The sequence below is a fragment of the Amphiura filiformis genome, chromosome 11 (assembly GCF_039555335.1).
Source record: "Amphiura filiformis chromosome 11, Afil_fr2py, whole genome shotgun sequence".
NCBI lineage: Eukaryota > Metazoa > Echinodermata > Ophiuroidea > Amphilepidida > Amphiuridae > Amphiura > Amphiura filiformis.
This window is the reverse complement of record NC_092638.1, coordinates 55,345,250-55,368,015: the sequence shown is the minus strand read 5'-3', so window position 1 is coordinate 55,368,015 and position 22,766 is coordinate 55,345,250. Positions and strand designations below refer to the sequence as shown.

Sequence of the window (22,766 nt, the reverse complement as noted above, 5' to 3'; positions counted from 1 at the left end):
TTGTCCACCATGCACATTATTTTCTAAACTTAAGGTGTGTGGTAGGATTGATAATGGGACCCTGTCCACACACTGACCTCACAGATGTCAAAAATCAAGGTTTTGATATTATTAGATAGCCCTACTTGTCTCCTGCTCCTCCTAAGATTTTACACCCAAAATTCTTGTTTTGAAAAAGTGTGAAAAAAGCTGTCAAAGATATAAGCATTTTCTTCAATGGTTTTCTCACAATTTGTTCAAATGTACAATGACATTTGAGCATAAAAATTAGGAGCTTGGCTTTATGATTAGTGCCAAAAGTTTGAGATCTTTGGCAAGTTGGGGGGGGGGGGGATCTCATACTTGTGAATTGAAATGCTGAATTGAAATCAAAGCTGAATTTCATTTCAATTCCACTACATTCTTCATCACTCAACATGATTTCAATTCCATTCCAATCCAGTTCAATTCTTCATTGCTCACGATGATTTCAATTCCAATCCAATTCAATTCATGCCCAAGCCCACTTATTTCGATTCCAATTCAATTCCAATGCATTGAAATGAAAATCGCCCAAAATTCATTTCAGTTCAATTCGATTTCAATGCATTGAATTAACATTAGTCAAAGGTAATAAAAGATCATCATCACTGGCTAAGGGCCGTGCTCTGTGAGCACAATGTCTAGTTTAATTTATATCACCTGTAGGATTATTAGGGGGGGGGACTTCCAAAAAGTGGACCTTGTTTTAATGAAAAGTGCACTGAGGCCCCAAAAAATAATTGTTTGTTTGTCCTCCACAGCTTTGAAAGAGGACGTGCGGGTGGGCATACAAGCGTATTATAACATTTCTGTAAAAAAGATTAGTATTTATTTTCCATAAAATGTTAGCTTTTACTGTCAGATATGTCCCTTTTAATTTTGAGCCGAACAAGTGAGGTAAAGCATACACACAGAAATTTTTTTATACAGGTTATGTAAAAAATAAACATAACATTAGGTAGCATATGAACTCCCAAACAAATAGGTATTTTTTACATAACCATGAATTATGTAAAAATAACATATGTAGAATTTTTTACCTCGCTATTAGGTATTTTACTACATAATTGTTATGTATTTTTTACACAACTTATGTAAAACATACATAACATTTATGTAGCATATGAACCCCATAACAAATAGGTATTTTTCACACAACCTTGAATTTGTAAAAAACATACCAGTTAAGCAAAAAAATACTTCATTATTAGCTAGGATTGGGGCATTCTTTCTGTCTTTCTTTCTTTCTTTCTTTCTGTTTTATTTTATGCTGAAACATAATTCATGATAGATTTGAAGTCATCAGATCTTGGTCAACTGTCAGATTCGTTCAACAATACAATTTCATGCATGAAATATTTTATTTTGTTTTTGTTTTCCTTTTTATCAGTTCAACCCGCTATCTTAGTGAATGTTCAATGTAATTTGTAAAGCATTTCTCTCTCGCATGTATTACATGTACGATAAAATGCTATAATAATACACTAAGCCACTGAAATGCTTCAAGCCTAATTCCCATATTTGGTACTGTAGGACTACCTACCAAAGTCATTTCAATGCATTATCACGTCTACACCGTATTACATCGCTATCTATCTCAACACACACATTGCTATACCATGTATACATGCAGTGTCCGGCGAGTATACAGTACGTACAGTATCGTACTGTAATGAATGTCGTAAGCATCGTAATCATGATCGCGGACAATACGTGCGCTGCAATGTCAATTCCAATGTTGATAAATCTAGTAAATGAACCCATAAATAGCCATTTTAATGTCTCAAAGATATCCATACATGAGCTTATCGAACGAATCTCCAGTTTGGTTCCAACTTATGACTTCGAAACCTACCTATTTGAATGATGTTTCTGGAGGCATGCGCTACACGATCACATACACGTCGTGTCCGCCATGATTGCTTTCGGTCGGCGCTATATTCTTACCTGAAATAGGTAAAAACTACATAAACTCGGCAAAATATCTGGCCAATGTATGTTTTGCCTTTCGAATAGGTGCATTTTAAAATTACATAACAACTGGTAGAACATTTTGATGAAATTTTACTCAACCTGTGTAAAAAATTGTCGAAATTATACACAACATCATTATACTTGGTATTTTTTTACATAATGAAGGTCCGATTTTTCTGTGTGTAGAAAAAGCATAGAAAATTGGAATTTACTATTATAGCGCCCATGCATGTTACTCCCGCAGTTGTAATACCGTACAATCCTCTGGGTGTGTGTTTATGTGTATCCCGCACGCCGTGTACGTACTGTGCATACATGTTCGACTAATATTTCCATCGTAATAATAAAACGACGGTTCCTGTGTTTTATTCAAAATCTCGGATTTTGACAAAACTACAGCACCTAAAGTCTTGATTTTTGCCGAGTATCTTTATTGTCTAAAGTACATTACAATCGTGTAAAAACCAGAATTAAAAAAAATTGAGGGCGTTCTCCTCAGCAAATGTTATAATATGGCTTTAAAAGTGGACCATATGGAAAGGTTTGGCTACAATACGATTCTCTTATAAACCATCTATATGCACAGTTTCCACCTCGATACACCTGAGCTCACAATTTTGTCCAAGAGCAAGCAGTGAATTGTCTTTACACAGTCTTTGTTTACGCTACATGATTGAGTGTATAGCATCATAAGAGCTGTGTGAGCTTCTAGCTGGTGACTAGTAGAAAAAAGAAATCTGTGATTGGTTTTTGTCAAAACCTCAAGTGTTCCCTTCATCCAATCAGAATTGTTTTATATTGAATGAAAGCTAACACTTCCCTGAAAACACTTTTTTCATTAGGTCAACAGATAACGCAATTAAATGTTAAAATGACTTAATATCACCGATTTTTGACCAAAATGTAGATTTTAAAAGTCAAAACCATAACTGATATGCGTACAATATTTTTCAGATTTTATGTCATTAAATGAAAGAGCACACTTAAATTGTCCATATACTAGCTTCATTTCAATGAGCAATGCCCTAATCTCTTTAAATTGCAAATCTTGTGCAAAAAGTTACTATTTTTGCTTGTTTTGTCATACGGTTGTAAATTCAATGAACTATTACTTTGCTAAAGAGCCCTTACAAATTGATATGTTTCTTATTGGAAAAAATAGCAAACAGCTTTGTTAATGTTATAATATGGCTTTTATGCGAGTATGGTATTGGAACTAAGGGAGGGGGTAATTTTGCACCATCAAATATACAAACGTCTCAAAAGTTAAGTCTTCATAGTAGAAAACTTTCTTTCCCGAAGGCACCATGTCAACAATGCCTAGAAAAGTTGCTTTTTGCCTTGTAAAAGTATGTAATTTTCTCCATTTTCTGTGATTCCTTTTCTCTGATCGGCACCAGATGAATTGACCTTCCTTTTACGCGCTATTAACCAATCAATGGTCGAAGAGAGTTCGATTGACAGTGACGTCAGACGCAAACTAGACTTTTTAATTCTGTCTTTAATTATATCAATAAAAACATTGATAAATAATAACACAAAGCAGCAATGTTGTGTATTGCAAGTTGCACTTGAGCTCTTTAATTTGCAAATTAAATAAGCCATGTGCTAATTATAGCCACTATGGCCTTCACATAACCTTCAATGCTACTGAATTTGTAGCAGTGCCTGACTACATCGCAGGTCAAGGTATGTCAGCCTGGAGGCAAAACAAATAAAGTGTCCCCACTGTGATTTTGAAGTAATTAAAAATAGATCTGAAGCGGTTCATTTGTATTCGTTTATGAATATGGAGAGGGGATTTCATTTGGATGAATTATTTGTTGTCTATTGAATAGATGAATAGATTAATGAATCAAGCAGTAAATTGTGTTTTTGTACCGGGGCCAGCAAAGCTGGCCACGGTACTTATTAATTGGTTCAAGTTTGTTGTTGTTTCTAACTTTCTATTTGATAGTTTATGAATAAAACAGAAAATATTGTCAAAAAATGATCAAGTTGTCATAGCAAATAGAAATACCAAAATTGGTGTGTGAAGAAAGCAGAAGTTTTGTGTTGATTTTGCATGACTAAGGTAAAATCAGTATATGTTTTAGGAACTTTCTTTCTAAATTGAAAATTGGGCAAATTTGCCGGTCCTCTTACCATGCACATTGACCTTATTAGAGTATAAAGTGCAGGGGACAATAAAATACTCAGTAAATGTGTCAGTGTGTGGTCATCATGTCATAGTGCTTTTCAAGCAGGGTCAAGGTTATCTAGCAGCGATCTTGCTATAGGTTAATGAAAATGTTTTGATGTCATTACACATCTATTCCAGAAAACTTACACATGAAAATTAATTGGCAGTTGGTGGGAGATAGAGAATAATTGGCAGGACAATTGGTTCTACATTTAGGAGTTTCACATGATAATAATAATATGTTAGGATAGAAGAGGGTGTATGTTATGCCCTTAATCAAAAGTCTGGTATCAAAACCTCTTTGCACAAGTGATAAACAATTACCTTCTTTTGGATAAGTTGATTAACTTCATATATTTTTGTCTATAATATTATGATGATATACAGAAAAATCAGAAATCAGTAAAATGTAGCTTTGGTGCAGATGTAACGCAATTATGTTCCTACGTATATATCACTAGTCTTTAACCATGCTATAAACAAAATTAATACAATAGCATTGGGTTTCAGTATGTGTAGGCCTATAATATATTTGTTGTTTATATATTCCAAGAATAATTATTCTTGATATAGTGTTTAACATTCTGTGTGTTTAAATTTTCAAACCAGATTGTTATGAATTAATCTATACTAAAAGATGCGAATATTGTTTGCTTTTACAAATTTCATTTGTGCAATCACAATTATACTATATATAGACAGTTTTGACGTTAGTATAGTGTGAGAGAGAATACAAAACAGAGTGTAACATAAACTATTGGGCAAAATCGCCAATGAATTAGCTTCCGAAATTCTTGAGGATGTAGAAGGGATCACATTTGGTACCAAATGTTTGGAATCTATTCCATCTTTTTTCAAATTTATGTAACAACGTAAAGACTGATGTTGAAAGAATAGCAACAAATGGAACTTGGCTCAAAATGTTCAAACAACCACAATCTTTACACTTAAAAATTATTTTTACTGTATATTTATATTTTAAAAAAGAAAATGGTTGTTACTCAATGTAATCTACTTTTTGTTATATAATCTTCACATGAAATCATTCCTGTCCCGGTACATCCCTTTTTAAAGGGTTTTTTATTATCAATCAATCAATCAGGAGATAGAGGAGGGTTACCTTTTCAGGTTTAGCTGTATATTAGGTCCCAAATTTGAGAAAAGTGGTTTTAAAAAGAATAATTTGGATCTCCTCATCAATTTTGTCAGTTTTTAGAAGCCCACATCATACCCAATATAAAATTAAGAACCCTTGCAAGATTGGTCAAGCAATTAAGCAAGCAATCAATCAAGTAAGCAAGCAATCAACCAAATTAATCATTTAAAAAAATAAGTTTTAAAGGCTTTTGGATCAAATTGCTGTATATCTCAATATGCCATGCACAACAAAGCTAAAAAGCTTTGATAAAGATTCTGCTAGGCTCAGCCCATGCACTAACTAGACACTTTATGCTATCTTCAGTAGACAGCTTGGTTGGGCATACTCACACCTGTTTAACTACGGTATTACAACTCATAAAGGCCCTATTTTATAGAGAGTGTGTAAGCCAGTTTGTCAAATAGGGTGATGATGAAATGCTATCTTCAGTAGACAGCTTGTTTATGTGTCTGTTTTTATTTATTAATTAATTAATTTATTTATTTATGTCTGTTTTTATTAATTAATCAATTAATTATTTATTTATTTATTTCTTCATTTATTGATTTATTGATTTTATTTTATTTTTTATTTTTGTATCAATTTATAAGATTTATATGTTCATTTATTAATTTTTTTAAATTTATTTATTAAATATTAATTAATTAATTAAATTTATTTATTTATTTTATTTATTTTTTATTTTTGTATCAATTTATTATATTTATATATTCAATTATTTTTTTTATTTCTTTTATTAAATTATTAATTAATTAATTAATTAATTAATTAATTAATTTATTTATTTATTTATTTATTTATTTATTTATTTATTTATTTATCATATTTAAACAGGATAATATACTCAACAAAATACTACTAAGTTGATTTTCAGTACGGCCCTAAAGAAACAAAAAACAATGCAAATTTTGAATACAAGCATACATATGTACACATTAAAATACTGTTTACAAAAAGATGAATATAAGCAACATTGAATACAATTTAACAATCATATTGACACCTAGTCCCATGTTATAAACGAGGCAACAAAATCATCATAAGGAGATGACAAACGACACCTGTCATACGGGCGGATGAACCTGCCAGGCACTCATGTTTTTCAGTCAAAATAAATCTTCTGCCCAAAACAGCTGATTTTACATGTATACAGCGATTTCTGGCATACTCAATCAAATTTTAACCAGAAAACAACTGATTTTACATTCATAGGCCTACAGCAAATAAAATCCCAAAAGTGAAAATCTGGGTCGGTCTGGTGCAGAGAACAGGATTGTATTTAATCGCCTAAACCTGATAATAAGTAAAACTCAATTTCGAAAGGATATTACAGGGTTTAAAATGAAAAAACATCCCTTGGATCCATATACACTATAATACAGACCTGAAACATTTCCTCTTTTTAGCTGATTTCCTCTTTTTTATTCCTGAAATTTACGCATTATTTGTTATTTTCAGCCCAATTTGAGCTTTTTAGCACAATTTTGTGCTATTTTCATCTTTTTAAAAGCATTCTCCTCTTTTTGCACAAATGGTCAGTTTCAGGTCTGCATATAAGAAATGGAAATTCATTGCACACAAATAGAAAGGATACACATTTAAAAGTTGGATAAACAAATCTGAATAAATTAATTAAAATAAGCGAGCACGAAGACCGGTATATAATTCAGAACTAGGTTGGCCATGCTCACATCCATAATAACTATATTAATACAACTCATAAAGTATGGTAAGCTGACTTGTCATAATACGGTGTTGATGAAGTTCTCAGTATCTTCAGTAGACAGTTAGCTGGGAGATGTTTACCGCCTCGTTTACACAAACATGTCTCAACTTGGTAACATAGACGTCTGCTAAACCACATGACCAGACATTGCTACAATAACTTGCCAAAATGCTCAATCTTCTTACAAACAGCGCTTAAACTGATTATATATACATTAATTGGCAGTGAATTTTATCAATACAATAATAGCAGGTCGAGATAAAGGCAATGTACTCTGTGTCCCTCAAGGAGTTGAACCATCTAATAATTAATACCATGGCAGGCTCCGTATCATGTCTTGAGGGCTAGCGGATTATATTGACGTAGTAAGCAATTATGCGTTGTGTACGGACGATACAAGTATGCAAATGTGATCGAAATGACGGGCGCCAAGAAGAGATGAAGTATACTAATGAAGCGGTGATCCAAGACAATTTGATAACTCTGGAGAGGTCAATAAAGATGAATTAGAAATAGCTCCCCTGTGTTATTTTGGGCCTTTGTAAGTTTTTTGTATTGTCTGATATGCTATTGTTTGGTTGCTAAGTCCTGTTGGGCTATTCCTGTTGAAATCCACACACCCCCTATGGAAGACTTGAGCTTCATCTTTCATACAGGGAGTATGTATTTTATGGAGTTACCTGAATGCATGACTCCATTTGAAATTTATACCCCCTTTGTGAAAGAGTATAGTTTTGTCTTCCATGGGGGTGTATGCCTGAGATAGTGCAACACTCTCTGTTGTTGAGATGAGAACAGGGTTTCTGTTTCGTAGAGACAAATTCTGTAAAATAATGAATAACTTTTATCAAAATGGGAAAATTCTGTTTAAAACTCCTGAAAAGTACTGGGAAAAAACCCTCTGAAAATTCTGGCAACTTTGCTAACCAACAGCCTCATTTTTAAGCAATTTTATTTTTTAAAGCGTAGAGCATAGAAGATATCTTACACTTCCCACAATGCATTTCTTTCCTGCACTGATATGCTATTCGGTGCAACATAGGTCAATAGTGATAAAAATACCTCAATTAACATCCAGATCTTGCAATTGAGGTATTTCTTGTCACTATCTACCCATGTTGCACTAGATAGCAATCGGTTACAGGGAGAAATGCATTGTGGGATGTGTAAGATATCTTCTTAGAATATCAAGGCAAATAATCCTACTGTATAGCGGGGACATTTTCACGGGGGTTTATTTTTCACGGTCCAACAGGCAGCCACAAATTTTTAATCCGTGAAATTATTTATTACACATAGCACTTAAAGCTACTTAATGTGAATATATTTGGAAACACAAATTTAAACACCCGCTAAACTGGCCAGAAATGACAAAATCCTGAAAAATTAACCCAGCAAAAATATTCCGCCATACAGTAAGTTTTGACAAGGATTTCGCTCAAGGCAGCTATGCAAGTTTAGCGCTTATTGCGTTAACCTGATGTTTTGTGTCCTGGAAAACTTGCGTGGTTCTAGCCCTCTCCGCACTGATATGGTCTATGTCCATCTTTATTATCTTTATGAAAAATTTGATTCCTTTTAAGAATCGGTATGAACATATAAAGTTGTGCAAAATTGACATGTGGTTCATGGAATGGGCTATTCCAGTTGAAATCCATCCACCCCTATGAAAGACATGACCTTAATTTTCCACAGAGGGAGTGAGAATTTCAAATGGGGTTACCTAAATGGGTGACTCAATTTAAATCTACACCCCATGTGCGAGATTGAGGTCATGTCTTTCATAGGGGTGGATGGATTTCAACGGGAATAGCCCTATGTTAGAGAATATTTACAACTTTTTTATATACCATAAGGAAAATGTGGGGAACCGTTAATTTCAAATTGCTGAATTTATTGTTTTCAGAACAAGGCTAGTTAAGTTAAAAATAATGCTTATAAAATTAATAGCAAGTGCTATTTTCAGCACTGATATAATCCTGTGTATGTTTCTGCTCAATTTATAATCATCATCATCATCATCATCATCATCATCATCATCATCATCATCATCATCATCATCATCATCATCAACATCATCATCATCATGATTTCGATGTAATGATAAAATCAAAATAGTGACTGATTCCACATACATGTAACAACACAATACACAATTGGTTAAAACTGTTCAATATAACACTTATCCATCCAGTCGGATTTGAAACGGTGCATGCGTTGTCTGTAGGTGCGTGCCATATCACTCCACGTGTGTCTGCACAAATTGGACACATGCTTGAGGTGGGGGTAATCGGTGCGATTACACAACCTCTGTGGACGTAATCCATAAACCTTATGAGCCGAGAGTGACAATTTTTTTTCCTCTTTTTTTTCTTGTGTGATTGTATAGCTGCAGAAAGCGACGGATATCGGTGAGAAACGGATGATCAGGGGTGCTATAGGAAAGCTTAAGAAAGGTAAGAATTGCATGTGATCGTTTTATCACATTATGCTGTCTGCTCCAGTTCAAGGTTGTTGGTATTGAACTTGACTGCGATAAAGGTAGCGTACGGTTTTTTGTGACGGATATCGGGGAGAAACGGATGATAAGGGGTGCTATAGCAAAGCTTAAGAAAGGTAAGGATTGCATGCGATCGTTTTATCAAATTATGCTGTCTGCTCTAGTTCAAGGTCGTTGGTATTGAACTTGACTGCGATAAAGGTAGCGTACGTATTTTTGCTGCATGCTGGAACAGTGTTACATGATCATATGTTACCATGGTTACCAAATGGTAAGTTATGTCAAAACTGATTTTACAAAATTAGGAAAATAAACTTTAAGAATTATAAGAATAAAATGGGAAAATTGATTGTAATTTTATTGTTACCCAAAATGTTTTAATTTTTAATTTTCAAATGCAAAGAGTTATTTCACCATGTGTTGAATTCTGTGCATTCTAAATCAGTTTATTTTACATTTTTTTAAAATGTTATAGAATATTGGGCCTGAAAATGTATATTTTGGAGCTTACAAAGATTTTAAATTACACTATGGACCAAAATGGCCCCATTCCAATTGCATAGTTCAGTAACCTCAATTAAACAATCATAGTGCAAAATTTGACCTTGAGTTGCAGGGTATGAGTTTTGTACCCAAATTTTTAGAGGTCATTCAATGAATGTACAGATGTATTGGGGTTAAAGAACAGCGCCCTGATAGATGAGCATGTTATGGATCCTAGTGTTAGCCACACTGCAGAAAACAGAATAGCAACACCTAATAAACACTTGGAACACTTCAATGGCTAAGGTTTGTACATTGAAGGTATAGGGGTGTTAATTTATTAACACTAAAACATGTAAAAATTTGAAGATGTTTATGTTTTTTAACACAAGATAGTGTTAAAAGTGTGCTTTTTAACACTATCAAAAGTATGCTTTTTAACACTATCTTCTGTTAATAATAACATAAACATCTTCATATTTCACGCATTCTAGTGTTAATAAATTAACACCCCTATATCTTCACTGTACAAACCTTAGCCATTAAAGTGTTCAAGTCAGGTATTGCTCTGCTGTTTTTGCGGTGCAATTTTTCTGAGACTATAATGTGTACTGCAAAATGAATGTACAGCAACTCTAGAGACATATCTTTTTATACTAGACTTGTAAAGTTGAGTTCCTCTGAAGCCCATATACATTCAGCTTGCTGTCATGGTAGCCAAACAACAATGGGGTAGACAGTACATTCCCTATGTTGAATAATATTTACAGGTAATACGATGACTTGAAATATGAGATGATTGGAAAATATGGCTGGTACAGTTATGTTTAAACGCTTATTCAGCGATTTGCCCCGGGCGATTTGCTCATTCAAAAAATTGTAAAAATCATCAAAATTCAGTTTTTTGCACCATTGTTAGTAGCATAGATGTGTTAACATAGCCTGCCAGTGGTTAAGGCAAAAGCTGTGTACAAAATAGGACATATTACATGAAATTGCTACATGGATTTGAATGGGGCTTCAACTTTGTCAACTTTGTTGTTTTTTGCTTTTATCTTATGGAAATTTTAATGACTTCACTTTTAAGCAATTGTACAAAAATTTTTTTTTTACATTTTGACTGGGATCACTGAATTTTGGCTTTTGCCCCTTGCTGGCTGGGTATGCTCCCTTGGGGAGGGGGTTCTTATTTCAATGGTGGGGATTCAGGGAGATTTGGGTAGCATTTTTGAGGCTCTTAGGTTTAGATTCAGATTGAAAATTTCACTAACTGGTTTTAGAGAAGGGGCGCTTTTTCCAATTTTTTCCTCAAAATATGTGAAATGTGTTATTTTTTCATTTTTTTTTAAAACAAAATTTACATAACTTTTTCCAGAATTTGGCAAGTTTACCTTAATTTAGATTAATCCAAAATCAAGAAGCCCCAAATATATTAGGAATAGGCCTACTCCCAAATGTATTAAGAATACATCCAAAATCCCTGTGTATAATCCTGAATTTTAACATGCTATGTGTCAATTTCTGTTACACAGCTGAAGAAGAAGAAAAGGCAGCAAAATGTGCTCCACCAAAACCAAAACCATCACCAGGTCAGGCGGATGCAGGGAAGAAGGATGCAAAGGTCGCTAATGAGGTCAAAGGTTAGTAATGGTCATTTCTTGCTTATAAATTTAAGTACAATGAGGACAGTAGTAATAGCTATCATTTGGAAAATGGGCCACAGCAAAGCAAGTCAATTTAACAGTCACTTGATACATTTGAAAACAGATTTTGGAATTCCATCCATATTTACCAGTTTAAATTGTTCCAAATTCAACCATTTTCATCCCCCATAACAAGTTCAAATTTTAAGCTATGATTAGTGGATGTTATTGGACTATGCCACTGACAGGAAACTGTTTTGGTTCATAAGGCTATTCCAGTTGAAATCCATACACCCCCTATGGAAGACATGATCTTAATCTCGCACATAAGGAGTGTAGATTTTAAATGGAGTCATCCATTCAGGTAATCACATTTGCAATACACACTCCCTGTGTATAAGATTAAGGTCATGTCTTCCATAGGGGGTGTATGGATTTCAACTGGAAAAGCCCATTTTGGAGCAGACGACACTGAATGGGTGACTCCATTTGAAATTCACACTCCCTGTGTAGAAGATTAAGGTTATGTCTTCCATAGGGGTTGTATGGATTTCAACTGGAATGGCTTGGTGTCATTATGGTTCACTCTGTGTGACACTTTTCATGTGCTGAAGATTTGCACAGGTCTTTTAATGTAAAATTTATTATTAAGATAAAACAGTGATTGCAATGGTTCACAGAAACCTCCAATGCCTTCCTTAAGTACCACTTAACAATTTTACAGCATGGACTTAGGGACTGTGGGGCCTGGGGAGGGGGGTCAACTCTATATTTTGGTTTATCTCAAGTTTGGAAGTGACGTACGTGCGTATTTTGTTCGCCACAGTATCGAATCGCGCGCGTTAAGTTGAACGCCCTGAGTGTACACGCACGCGTACAGGAGCGATTTGTCTGCACGCTTGCGGCGCAACCGCGAAAGAGTATTGACGTCACTGCCAAACTTGAGGTGAACCAAATTATAATAATTTGGGTGAAGGGCTTGATTAACAAATTTTATTATAGCATGGACTTAGTGACTATGGGGCCTAGGAGGGGGTCCAACTCTAGTAATTTGGGTGAGGGGCTTGAATACCCTTTATCACCCAATAATACCATGTATTTGGCTTTGCCTCCCTCCCATGTCAATAATCCTTTAAGCCAGTGTATAGTGCTCATTTCAGTCATTTGAACTCATCGGACCGCCAATATTATATAAAATGGGTAAGGGGGGCTCAAATAACCTTCAACCCCCAATAATAACAGGTATTTAGCCTCACTCCCCTCCCATGTCAAATATCTTCCTTTACCAGTGGATAGTGTTCTGATTTGAATGCATTGGGCCAATATAAAATGCTAATTTAGAATTTTGATTTAGTTAAAGGTACTTTCACAGTTTATAAAAATTTATAAAATTTATTTTATAAAATTTACAAATTTATAAAAACTCTGAGACAAATTTCGAAGAAAAGTTACTTGATTTGATACTCGCATTGTTTAGGTATAAAACAATTGCTATTTGTACTTCAATTGTGTAAATCAACCACAATTTCATACTGTGTACTTTTGAACTCTCGAAAATGACATCTTAATTCATAATTTTGTTTAAAAATCTAAATTTAAAAAAAACCTTATTCCGCATTCGTTTTTGAAACTCCCATGGGCTTTGAGACCATAGCATTATTTTTTTTTAGCCTAACCAACCATGAAAGGTATAATGAGTATAGTAATTTTAAGAAACTTGAATTCATCTTACTTTAGTCATGAAAATGATAGAGTAGAGAAGATATCTTACCCTTCCCATAATGCATTGCTTCCATTTCAATGTTCTGTACTGATTTGCAATCTAGTGCAACATGGTTTGATAGTGACAAAAAGTACCTCAATGAACAGAACACATCCAGTTCTTGCCAATTATGTTTATTTCATGATTATCGATCCATGTTAAGCCAACCCATTCTCAACATGAAACGAGTGGACTGTACAACATGTACAAAGTAATAGGAGTGTCATTTGATGAAATGAGGTGATGTATCATGTTGCAAAGGATTCTGGGAAGGGTTAGATATCTTCTTTGATGATGGAGTGGCACAGTCATTTCATAAATTTAACAGCGTAATGCATCTAAATACAATCAATAGTTTACTTTAGCGCAAGTAGAGATAATAATAATAAGGTGCTGCTGCTGCACTACACAGCAAAAATTCCCAAACAACACTTTTGTAACACTTCAACGCATTTGTTTCCATACTTACTCCCCATTCCAGAAAAATATAGCACTTATTTTTTGGGATTAAAAAATTATTACCAAGTTCTGTCTAATGAAATATAGCTCAATCCTAATAATTTATTTAGTACTACTTATTTTACTAATTTCTTGAAAAAAGAGCCAAAAACATGCATTTTCGGCATGTTTTCTGACAATCGAGTTAAAGAAATCAAAGATTTGGAACAAGTCTAAACATTCAAAATCTTGAGTATATTCTTAAATTTTGCTCTAATTTTCACTCTTTTGTGTTACTTTAATTAAATATAAATGATTGGATAAAAGAATGAAACATATCTTTTCCAAAAATTGGAATGCATAAATGGACATTAGTCTTAGTGCAAGTCTTTAGACTTAATTGTCACAGGATGTGAAAAACACCCTAAAATGCATGTTTTTGGTCCTTAATTTATAAATATTAGGCCAAATAGCGAAATATAACTTTTATTGCCAATTAGAATTAACTAAACGATTAGCTATGATTCATTTGTCAAAACAGGATAATATTTTTTTAATCCCCAAAAATTAGTGCTGTATTTTTTCTTGAATGGGGAGCAGGAGGTGTTGCTTACAAGTAACAGTACAACCCTACAACACATTTACCAGGATATTTTTCACGATCATTATTAACACCCGGGTATTAACACACCAACATGTTTATGTTGCTGGTATGTCAGAACAAAAATAACAGAAACAATATGGCCATGCTTCTACACATCTGACATGCACTGGACAGATGTTGGTGTGTCAGAATGGAAACGCAGCTTTTACTTAAAAAAGTATTTATATGCCAAATTAATTTTAATTTGCTCAATATCTCATAAATGAACTTTTTGGAGGGGGGGGGGGCTATTTTGACAACAGTTTGCAATTTTTTTACAACGTTTGGTGATTTTTAGGGTCATTTGCAAAAAAAAAAAAAAAAATCTAGACCGACAGACTGACCAACCCTACTTCAAAGGTAGAACAGGTATTTTTGTTACATAAAGTATCACTGTAATTTTTTACAGTATTTGGTGTTTTAAGGGCCATTTCCAAAAAAAACCACAGACCTCATGACCTACCCTACTTCAAGGTCCGTCCGCCCGTAGAACAGGTTGTTTTTTGTTGCCTAAAGTACCAGTTGTAGTAACTACAAATTTCGAACTTAGGACTTGTTCTCAAGTTGTAGGAAGTGCCATAGGTTGTCTCCAGTGTTAAATGTTTTCATTATTAATGTCTTAAAATATAAATATTGACAATAATTAACAACCTGTTTGACCTATCCATATATTCAGACATTGCTCACCTGTGTTTTTATATCATATTTTGTAGTGAAAAATAATTACAAATGTCTAATTTGCCATCATTTGTAGAGCAAAGATTTCCTTGTGCCAACGGCTAAGTGTGCATGTGAATTAGAGAATAAAGGTATTGTTTTACGCCAAAAATAATGATGTCGCCCGTGTTATATGTGACCGTACACCACGAATGAGCCGTAAATGTCCTCAATTGTATTCTGAGTTACAGTGTAAAATGGGCATGAATGTCGTATTCATAGGTACCTCAATTTGGTGCTACGTGTACCTCATTTAATGAGATACACGTAGCACCAAATTGAAATACCTATGAATATGACCTTCATGCCCATTTTACACTGTAACTCAGAATACAATTGAGGACATTTACGCTCATTCGTGGTGTACGGTCACATATGAGACGATAGATGCACTCGAGCGGCTAAAAACAATACCTTTATTCTCATTCTTAAACACTTCAATTCAAATAAAAATATCATACAAATTTTAATCAAATCAAATCCTACATTTTGCAAGGAATTACCTAGGGCTTAAAATCGCCTCCGATTGGTCCAAATAGCGAGTACGGGTATCGCGTTGACGCACACGCGCTGTCCCGTGTGATATTGTGTCATATCACACGGGTAAAGCTGGGTAAGAACCAATAAGATTGCAGGAACGTTCTCAAGTGTTTAAGAATGCACATTAAACCGGGACATCACATACACAGCACTTCTTGGAACTCCTGGTCGGAGCTAGGAGTTTCAATTATTGGAACTGCCTAAAGTACCACCTTAATGTTACCATTGGTCAGCAGGTGTGGATGAATTGACCTGTGAGTGAGTGATGTAATAGCTATGAACTCAGATGTCCACTACTAGATTGGAACCACTCATGCTGCAGAGTTTGGGTTATTAATATGGCTATTCCAGTTGAAATCCATACACCCATATGGAAGACATGACCTTAATCTCCCACATAGGAGGTGTAGATTTCAAATGGAGCCATCCATTCTTCAGGTAACCCCATTTGAAATTCACACTCCCTTTGTCAGTCAACATTAATAGGTAAATTTTCACGGAAAAATTTTCTGGACACGTGACTCGCTATTCAAGTCTTAGTAATTTTGAATTGGAATAGCATTTTTGACCGCAATTTTGATAGAACTTTGTGCACTGCAAATTTATTAAATATTATGTTATCTTAATTTTTTCACAATATCATCAAAACGTAATTTCAAAAATATCTATCTACGGAAAAAAAATATTTATCTACGGAAACTCTTACCATAATATTATTAACTTATGACAAGTAACTTATTTTGCACCAAAGGAGGAATTCTTCCTATTCAAATACATTGGAAGAACACCACTGTGCTCGGGTCACATTCCATAATGCTAATATGTCTGTGCCCATGGGTGTCACGTGTCCAGAAAATTTTCCCGTGAAAATTTACCTATTAATTCTGACTGTTTGTGGAATATTAATGTCATGTCTTCCATAGGGGGGGGGGGAAGGATTCCGACTGGAACAGCCTATTCAGATACTTATATCATATAGGAGGATGTTGTGTAAACAGAGGCAGCTTAGTCTGGAAAACTGACCTGGCATTTCTGAATTAAAGCTTGTCTCTTTCTTTCTCTCTCTCTCTGTGTTATAATTTTTGCCTGGAATTTTTGCGGACTACAGAATGTGTTGCAAGTTACACTCCTGAAGATTTTAGTGTCTTCAGGAGTGTTTTCAAACCAAATTATAGTGAACTATTAATTTACAGTTGGTGACATCAAATGTATTCATTGGAATTTATAAACTCATTGATACCTGTTATAGTGGCTGTCATTGGCTACCATTACTGCTTGTAAATAAAAAAAACAGTTCTTTGTTATTATACCACATTTGCTATTATGTCACCATGGGCATCAATCCTGGGGAGAGGCTAGGGATGTACCCCCCTTTTTTTTGTCAAAATGAGCCAGTTTTTTTTTAACCACTTTTTGACAATTCAAACCAAATTCCCCCAACAATTGAAGACGAATTGACGTTAATGATGGTCACCACATTTATAGACATTGATTTTGGCAATCACTGATGTAATTTCAAATATGCTATATATCCCTAACCCTAACCACCCTGAAACCTAGAAAACTGTACAGACTGGGGGACTCCTCTTCATTAGAGAGGGTGGGCAACACAGAAGGCAACTCTGACCCCCCCCCCCCCTCCCCCAAATTGAGGCAGGACTAAGGAACAGGCATGGGAATTTTCAGGTTTAAACCTGAATTAAGTTTTTTTGTCACCAAAATGTATGCATTTATATTTATTTTCAGGCCATTTTGGGGGTGTTTTTGTTCCATTTCACACACAGTTTCGGGTTTTTACATGAAAGTTCATTCTCATGGCCGAAGGAAGAGTAAGATCTGTACTAATAATATCTTTATTTTATACTGATTTTCCGTTATTCCTTCAGCACCTGAACCTGCGGCTGCCAAAACTGCTACTTCCAGTAAAGGAAAAGAGGCGGAGACAGTGAAGAAGACTGCAGAGGAGACTACCAAAGAAAAGGCACCACCAAAAGCACAAGGTAAACTAGAAGTAAAAGTGTTATAGCATAAATATCCAGCTGTTATTGTGCGTTTACAAGTACAATAAATTCCTGAGTGCACTAATGTGATATTTAGTCTGCATGATATACTTGTGCGATACACTAACACTGTGTATACTTTCAGTCATCTGGGATTTGATCAATTAGTTGATAATTAAATCTGGTCAACCAAAAAAACCTCACTTTTGGTTAGATGGAATCGCTGACATTTCTGCCAAAACCTTTGGCCTTCAGCTGGGTGTATGATTTAGGTCATCCGAGGTCAATCGATGAGGAAGTTGCTTGATGACCTGATCCCAACCATGTGACAGATTAACTCTTAATGCCCACGCTCCTGTTGAGGGTCGGTTGTTCAGCTCCACCCAGCTGAAGGCCAGGTTTTGGCCGAAATGTCGGTGATTCCATCTAACCAAAAGTGAGTTTTTCTGGTTGACCAGATTTAATTATCAACTAATTGTGCAATACACTGTTTTTGTATTCATTCACCTGTGTAGGAACGACCATGGGCACATCAAATAGGGAAAAGTTTTAGAGTAAGAAAAGCATTTACATAACAAGGCACAAGAGAGCCAATGCCCTTTATAGCAAAGTTAGTGTTCATGTGATTGCTCATGGTTTACACATTTTTTCTGTTTTTGTGAACAAGACTGAATCAAGCTATATTAGGGGCATGTCGTGCATAGGGTGTATGGATTTCAACCAGTAGTGTAGCCAGGATTTTAGTGTGAGGGGCAAAGCCAAATTTTTGTCCCCATTTGTCAATTTTTTTCCCTTTGATAGTCCTCTTTTCACTTTACTCTATGCCGTCCCCATTTTATCCCTGAAAATTTTCTGGGGGGGGGGGCAGTTTACCCACCTGCTAATGCCCCTGATTTCAACTGGAATAAAAACAATATTTTCATGATTTTTGATGTCTACTTTCCATTTGTAACAGAACCTACTAAAACAGCCAAGAAGGATGATGACAAGAGTAAAGAGAAAATAGCTCCCAAAGCAGGTAGGTTGGGAATGGCTTCAAAGCCCAACTGCCGGTTGCCTGCCAAATTCTGCTAGGATGCAGGCGGTTAACCAACGGTTGAGTTTTGAAGCTATCCCTTGCAAACATAAACTTTTGTTTGTTTTATGTAAAAATTCAGAAGTATGCATGTATTCCTCCTCTCAAAATGATGTGTAATTTTATGTCTTGTTTATTTTGCTGGGTACCACTTTACCAAGAACTGATAGAAGAATTGTGAAACTTTTTAGATTTAATTAAGGGGGTACTACACCCCTCGATAACTTTGTGTCTATTTTTGCATTTTTCTCAAAAACTAATAACAGATTGGGAACAAAAGTTATGTATTTTATAGTGGCAAGGAATCCAATTACTACACTGGAATTTCAGTGACCCAAGACAAGCAGTTTGTTATTTATAATAAGCAATATGGTACCGCTAGGATGTACCTCATTTCCAATCATATATACTGAACCGCTTGTCTTGAGTCACTGACATTTCAATGTAGTAATTGGATTCCTTGTCCCAATAATATACATAACTGTTGTTACCAGTGTGTTATTATTTGTTGAGAAAAATGCAAAAATAGTCACAAATTAACCACAGGGGTGTAGTACCCCCTTAATAAACTGTACCTGTGAATGTATACATGTATACAGTGAAAAACACATCTCTCAATACATTGATTTGCATGATATTTCACCCTATATCCATTGGACTATGGCTAATTCCAGTTGAAATCCACACACCCCTATGGAAGACATGACCTTAATGTTCAACACATGGAGTGTGAATTTCAAATGAGGTATGGATTTCAACTGGAACAGCCCGTTATTTGGAAAATAAATAAGACAGGTTTTCTTTTAATTTATTATCAAATGTAAATTCATTTGTCATTTTTGGTGCTGAATGCAACAACCAATATTTTTGTTTGCCAAGAAAACAAGTTTCAATAATGGCCAAAGATAATAAGAAACAAGTGCATTATGTTCACACAAATTATGATTTGATGTACCAAATAGCTAGAGTCAATATTGCTTGCTGTCAGTGCTCTGGTTAGATGGGCATTTGTTCTGATCTTTTGTTCACTGGTCGTTATTTATAGTTTTTGGCAAGTTTCTTCAGCGGTCTGCTGATTTTGCTCTATGTACAGCGTAAATGCGGAAGTGCACGGTTGTTTTACGATGATGGGATCATTTATTAGTTTTTCAAACAAAACATCATGTTCAGCCAAATTTTAGGCTTAAACATCTAAATGTGATATCATGCTAATGTATACAGATGATTATGAGTCATTCTCAACTTTAATTTCTCCTCTCTTATAAAATTATTCACTTTTATAGCATTTTTATAGCTTTTTCGTATATAAAATGTATCTATTAATGACAAAATTGGTGGCGCTATTTAGTTACTGGAAATTATTGTTTCAAGCTTTCAATACAAATAATTCCTTTTATTGTTTGATAAAATATGTTTATAAAATTTCCTTGTTGCTTGTTTCACATATTCCAGCTGTTTTAATGGCAGTATTAATCACCTACCCCTTGCAAACAAAGAAATATGATTTATGATAAATAGCGCCATCTATAGTTTGCATTTAGTTAATAATGAAGCCAATTCTATATACAACAAACAACCGTGATGTACAGCGTAAATGCGGAAGTGGGGTTCTGATTGGCTAAGTGAATCAAATCATCACATCAGCACCCGATTCTTCAATCAATAGTAGCAACATGTGACCTAGTTCTTTTTATGCGATAATCAGGAAGAGCAGTCAGAGACCGCTGAAGGAATTTGCCGAATACTATAGTATATTAGTCCATTTTAAAATTTTGTACCCATTGTTTAATGGCTCCTTTATTCATTGGCTGACTTAGATGTTTCCAGTGTTGTACATTTGATGTTGTACTGTATGTACCCATTTTGTTCCTATATACAGAACCCAAAGATGCAAAAGACAAGGTGGAACCACCAAAACAACCAAGTGAACCTAAAGCCTCATCAGCGCCATCAAAGTCCTCAAAGCCTGCTGACGAACCCAAAGCAAAGCCTGAATCAAAAGCCTCATCCCAGGCTTCAAAGTCCTCCAAGCCTGCTGACGAACCCAAAGCAAAGCCTGAATCAAAAGCCTCATCCCAGGCTTCAAAGTCCTCCAAGCCTGCTGACGAACCCAAAGCAAAGCCCGAATCAAAAGCCTCATCCCAGGCTTCAAAGTTCTCCAAGCCTGCTGATGAACCCAAAGCAAAGCCTGAATCAAAAGCCTCATCCCAGGCTTCAAAGTCCTCCAAGCCTACTGAAGAATCCAAAGCAAAGTCAGAATCAAAAGCCTCATCCGTGGCTTCAAAGTCCTCCAAACCTGCCGAAAAACCTGCAGCAAAGCCTGAATCAAAACCCTCATCCGTGGCTTCAAAGTCCTCCAAGCCTGCTGAAGAACCTGCAGCAAAACCAGAATCAAAAGCCTCATCACTGGCTTCAAAGTCCTCCAAACCTGCTGAAGAACCCAAACCAAAGACTGGATCAAAACCCCCATGGCTAGCTTCAAAGTCCTCAAAGCCTGCCAAGAACCTGCAGCGGCCAGAATCAAAAAGCCGCATCGCTGGATTCAAAGTCCTCAAAGGCTGCCAAAGAACCTGCAGCGAAGCCAGAATCAAAAGCTTCATCCCTGGATTCAAAGTCCTCAAAACCTGCTGAAGAACCCAAATCAAAGCCTGGATCAAAACCCCCATGGCTAGCTTCAAAGTCCCCAAAGCCTGCCGAAGAACCTAAAGCTAAGCCTGAATCGAAAGCTGCATCACTGGCTTCAAAGTTCTCCAAGCCTGCTGAAGAACCCAAACCAAAGCCTGGATCAAAACCCCATGGCTAGCTTCAAAGTCCTCAAAGCCTGCCGAAGAACCTGCAGCGAAGCCTGAATCAAAAGCCGCATCTGTTGACAAGACCATTGCAGTTAAAGATAAGGGACCTGGAGATGAAACGATGACTGAAATCACAGAGGATCAGATTCAAACACCAGGAGGCGAAATAATCAGCAAGAAATCTGTGTCTGTTAATAAAGGCCCAGATGGAAGCGTTACCAAGACAACCACTGTCTCAACTACTGAGGTAAAAACAGACAAGTTTGGAGATGGGGAAGTTGGAGGTCAAAGTTCAACCATGGTGACAAAGAGGGTGGTATCTAAGACTATGACATCATCTTCATCAAGTACCTTTGAGGAAGTGTCTAGTGATGGCTCAAAGCATGTGCAGGAGACTAAGAAGGATGGAAAGGTTCCAGAGGAATTTTGGAAGAAGGCAGAGAAGGATAAGAAGAAGCCATCGCCTCTTGGTAAATCCAGCTTTGGTATCGGGAATCTGAAAAACAAGTTCCAAACTAATAATGATGCTTCTAACGGGAGTGCAGGGAGTCCGGGCAAGTTTGGCAAAGGTGAGTAGTGTGCTATGTTCATGTCTTGGCAATAAGGCCGAAAAAAAGTTGTTTGGTTGTACTCATCCCACCGACCCGATGTTTGTGGCTGACCCATTTTGTTTTTTTGGTTTTTTTTACAAAAATTTTTAAAAAAGAAGCAGTCATAAACCCTAAATTACTTTTTACTCAAGGTTGGAAACCGGAGAAATACTACTACTAAAAAATTGCTTTTTTTTTCTAAGTTGGATAAATTTGTACATTTTGATTACTTTTGCTTATATTGAACAGCCAGAGACACATTGAATTAGTATGCATTGCTAGATGGGGGTTTTTTTAACGTTTAAACGGCCAATTTTTTAACTGTTTTTTTTACATGCATTTATGTTGCTGTACAACTGCATAAGTGTTTAATAAACCTAAACAACATGTAACAACCTTAAAAATTAAACTTTGTCTTTTTTGCTTTGCCTCTTTTGCTTCCACAAGGCCATGTGAAAAAAAATAATTCGACCAACCTTGCCTTTTTGGACCAGTTGTAGTACAACCAAACAATTCTTTTT

General features: G+C 35.5%; 1 protein-coding gene across 1 annotated transcript in view; it reads left to right on the top strand.

Annotated features, from left to right (window-relative positions):
* The window catches only part of LOC140165021 (uncharacterized), a 209,351-nt gene that overhangs the window by 111,300 nt on the left and 75,285 nt on the right, over window positions 1-22,766 (top strand). The window contains exons 10-15 of the mRNA XM_072188432.1: window positions 9,452-9,518; window positions 11,578-11,685; window positions 17,675-17,788; window positions 18,744-18,806; window positions 20,743-21,357; window positions 21,685-22,224. Of these exons, the coding sequence (XP_072044533.1) occupies window positions 9,452-9,518; window positions 11,578-11,685; window positions 17,675-17,788; window positions 18,744-18,806; window positions 20,743-21,357; window positions 21,685-22,224 (1,507 nt within the window). The remainder of the gene's footprint in view (window positions 1-9,451; window positions 9,519-11,577; window positions 11,686-17,674; window positions 17,789-18,743; window positions 18,807-20,742; window positions 21,358-21,684; window positions 22,225-22,766) is intronic.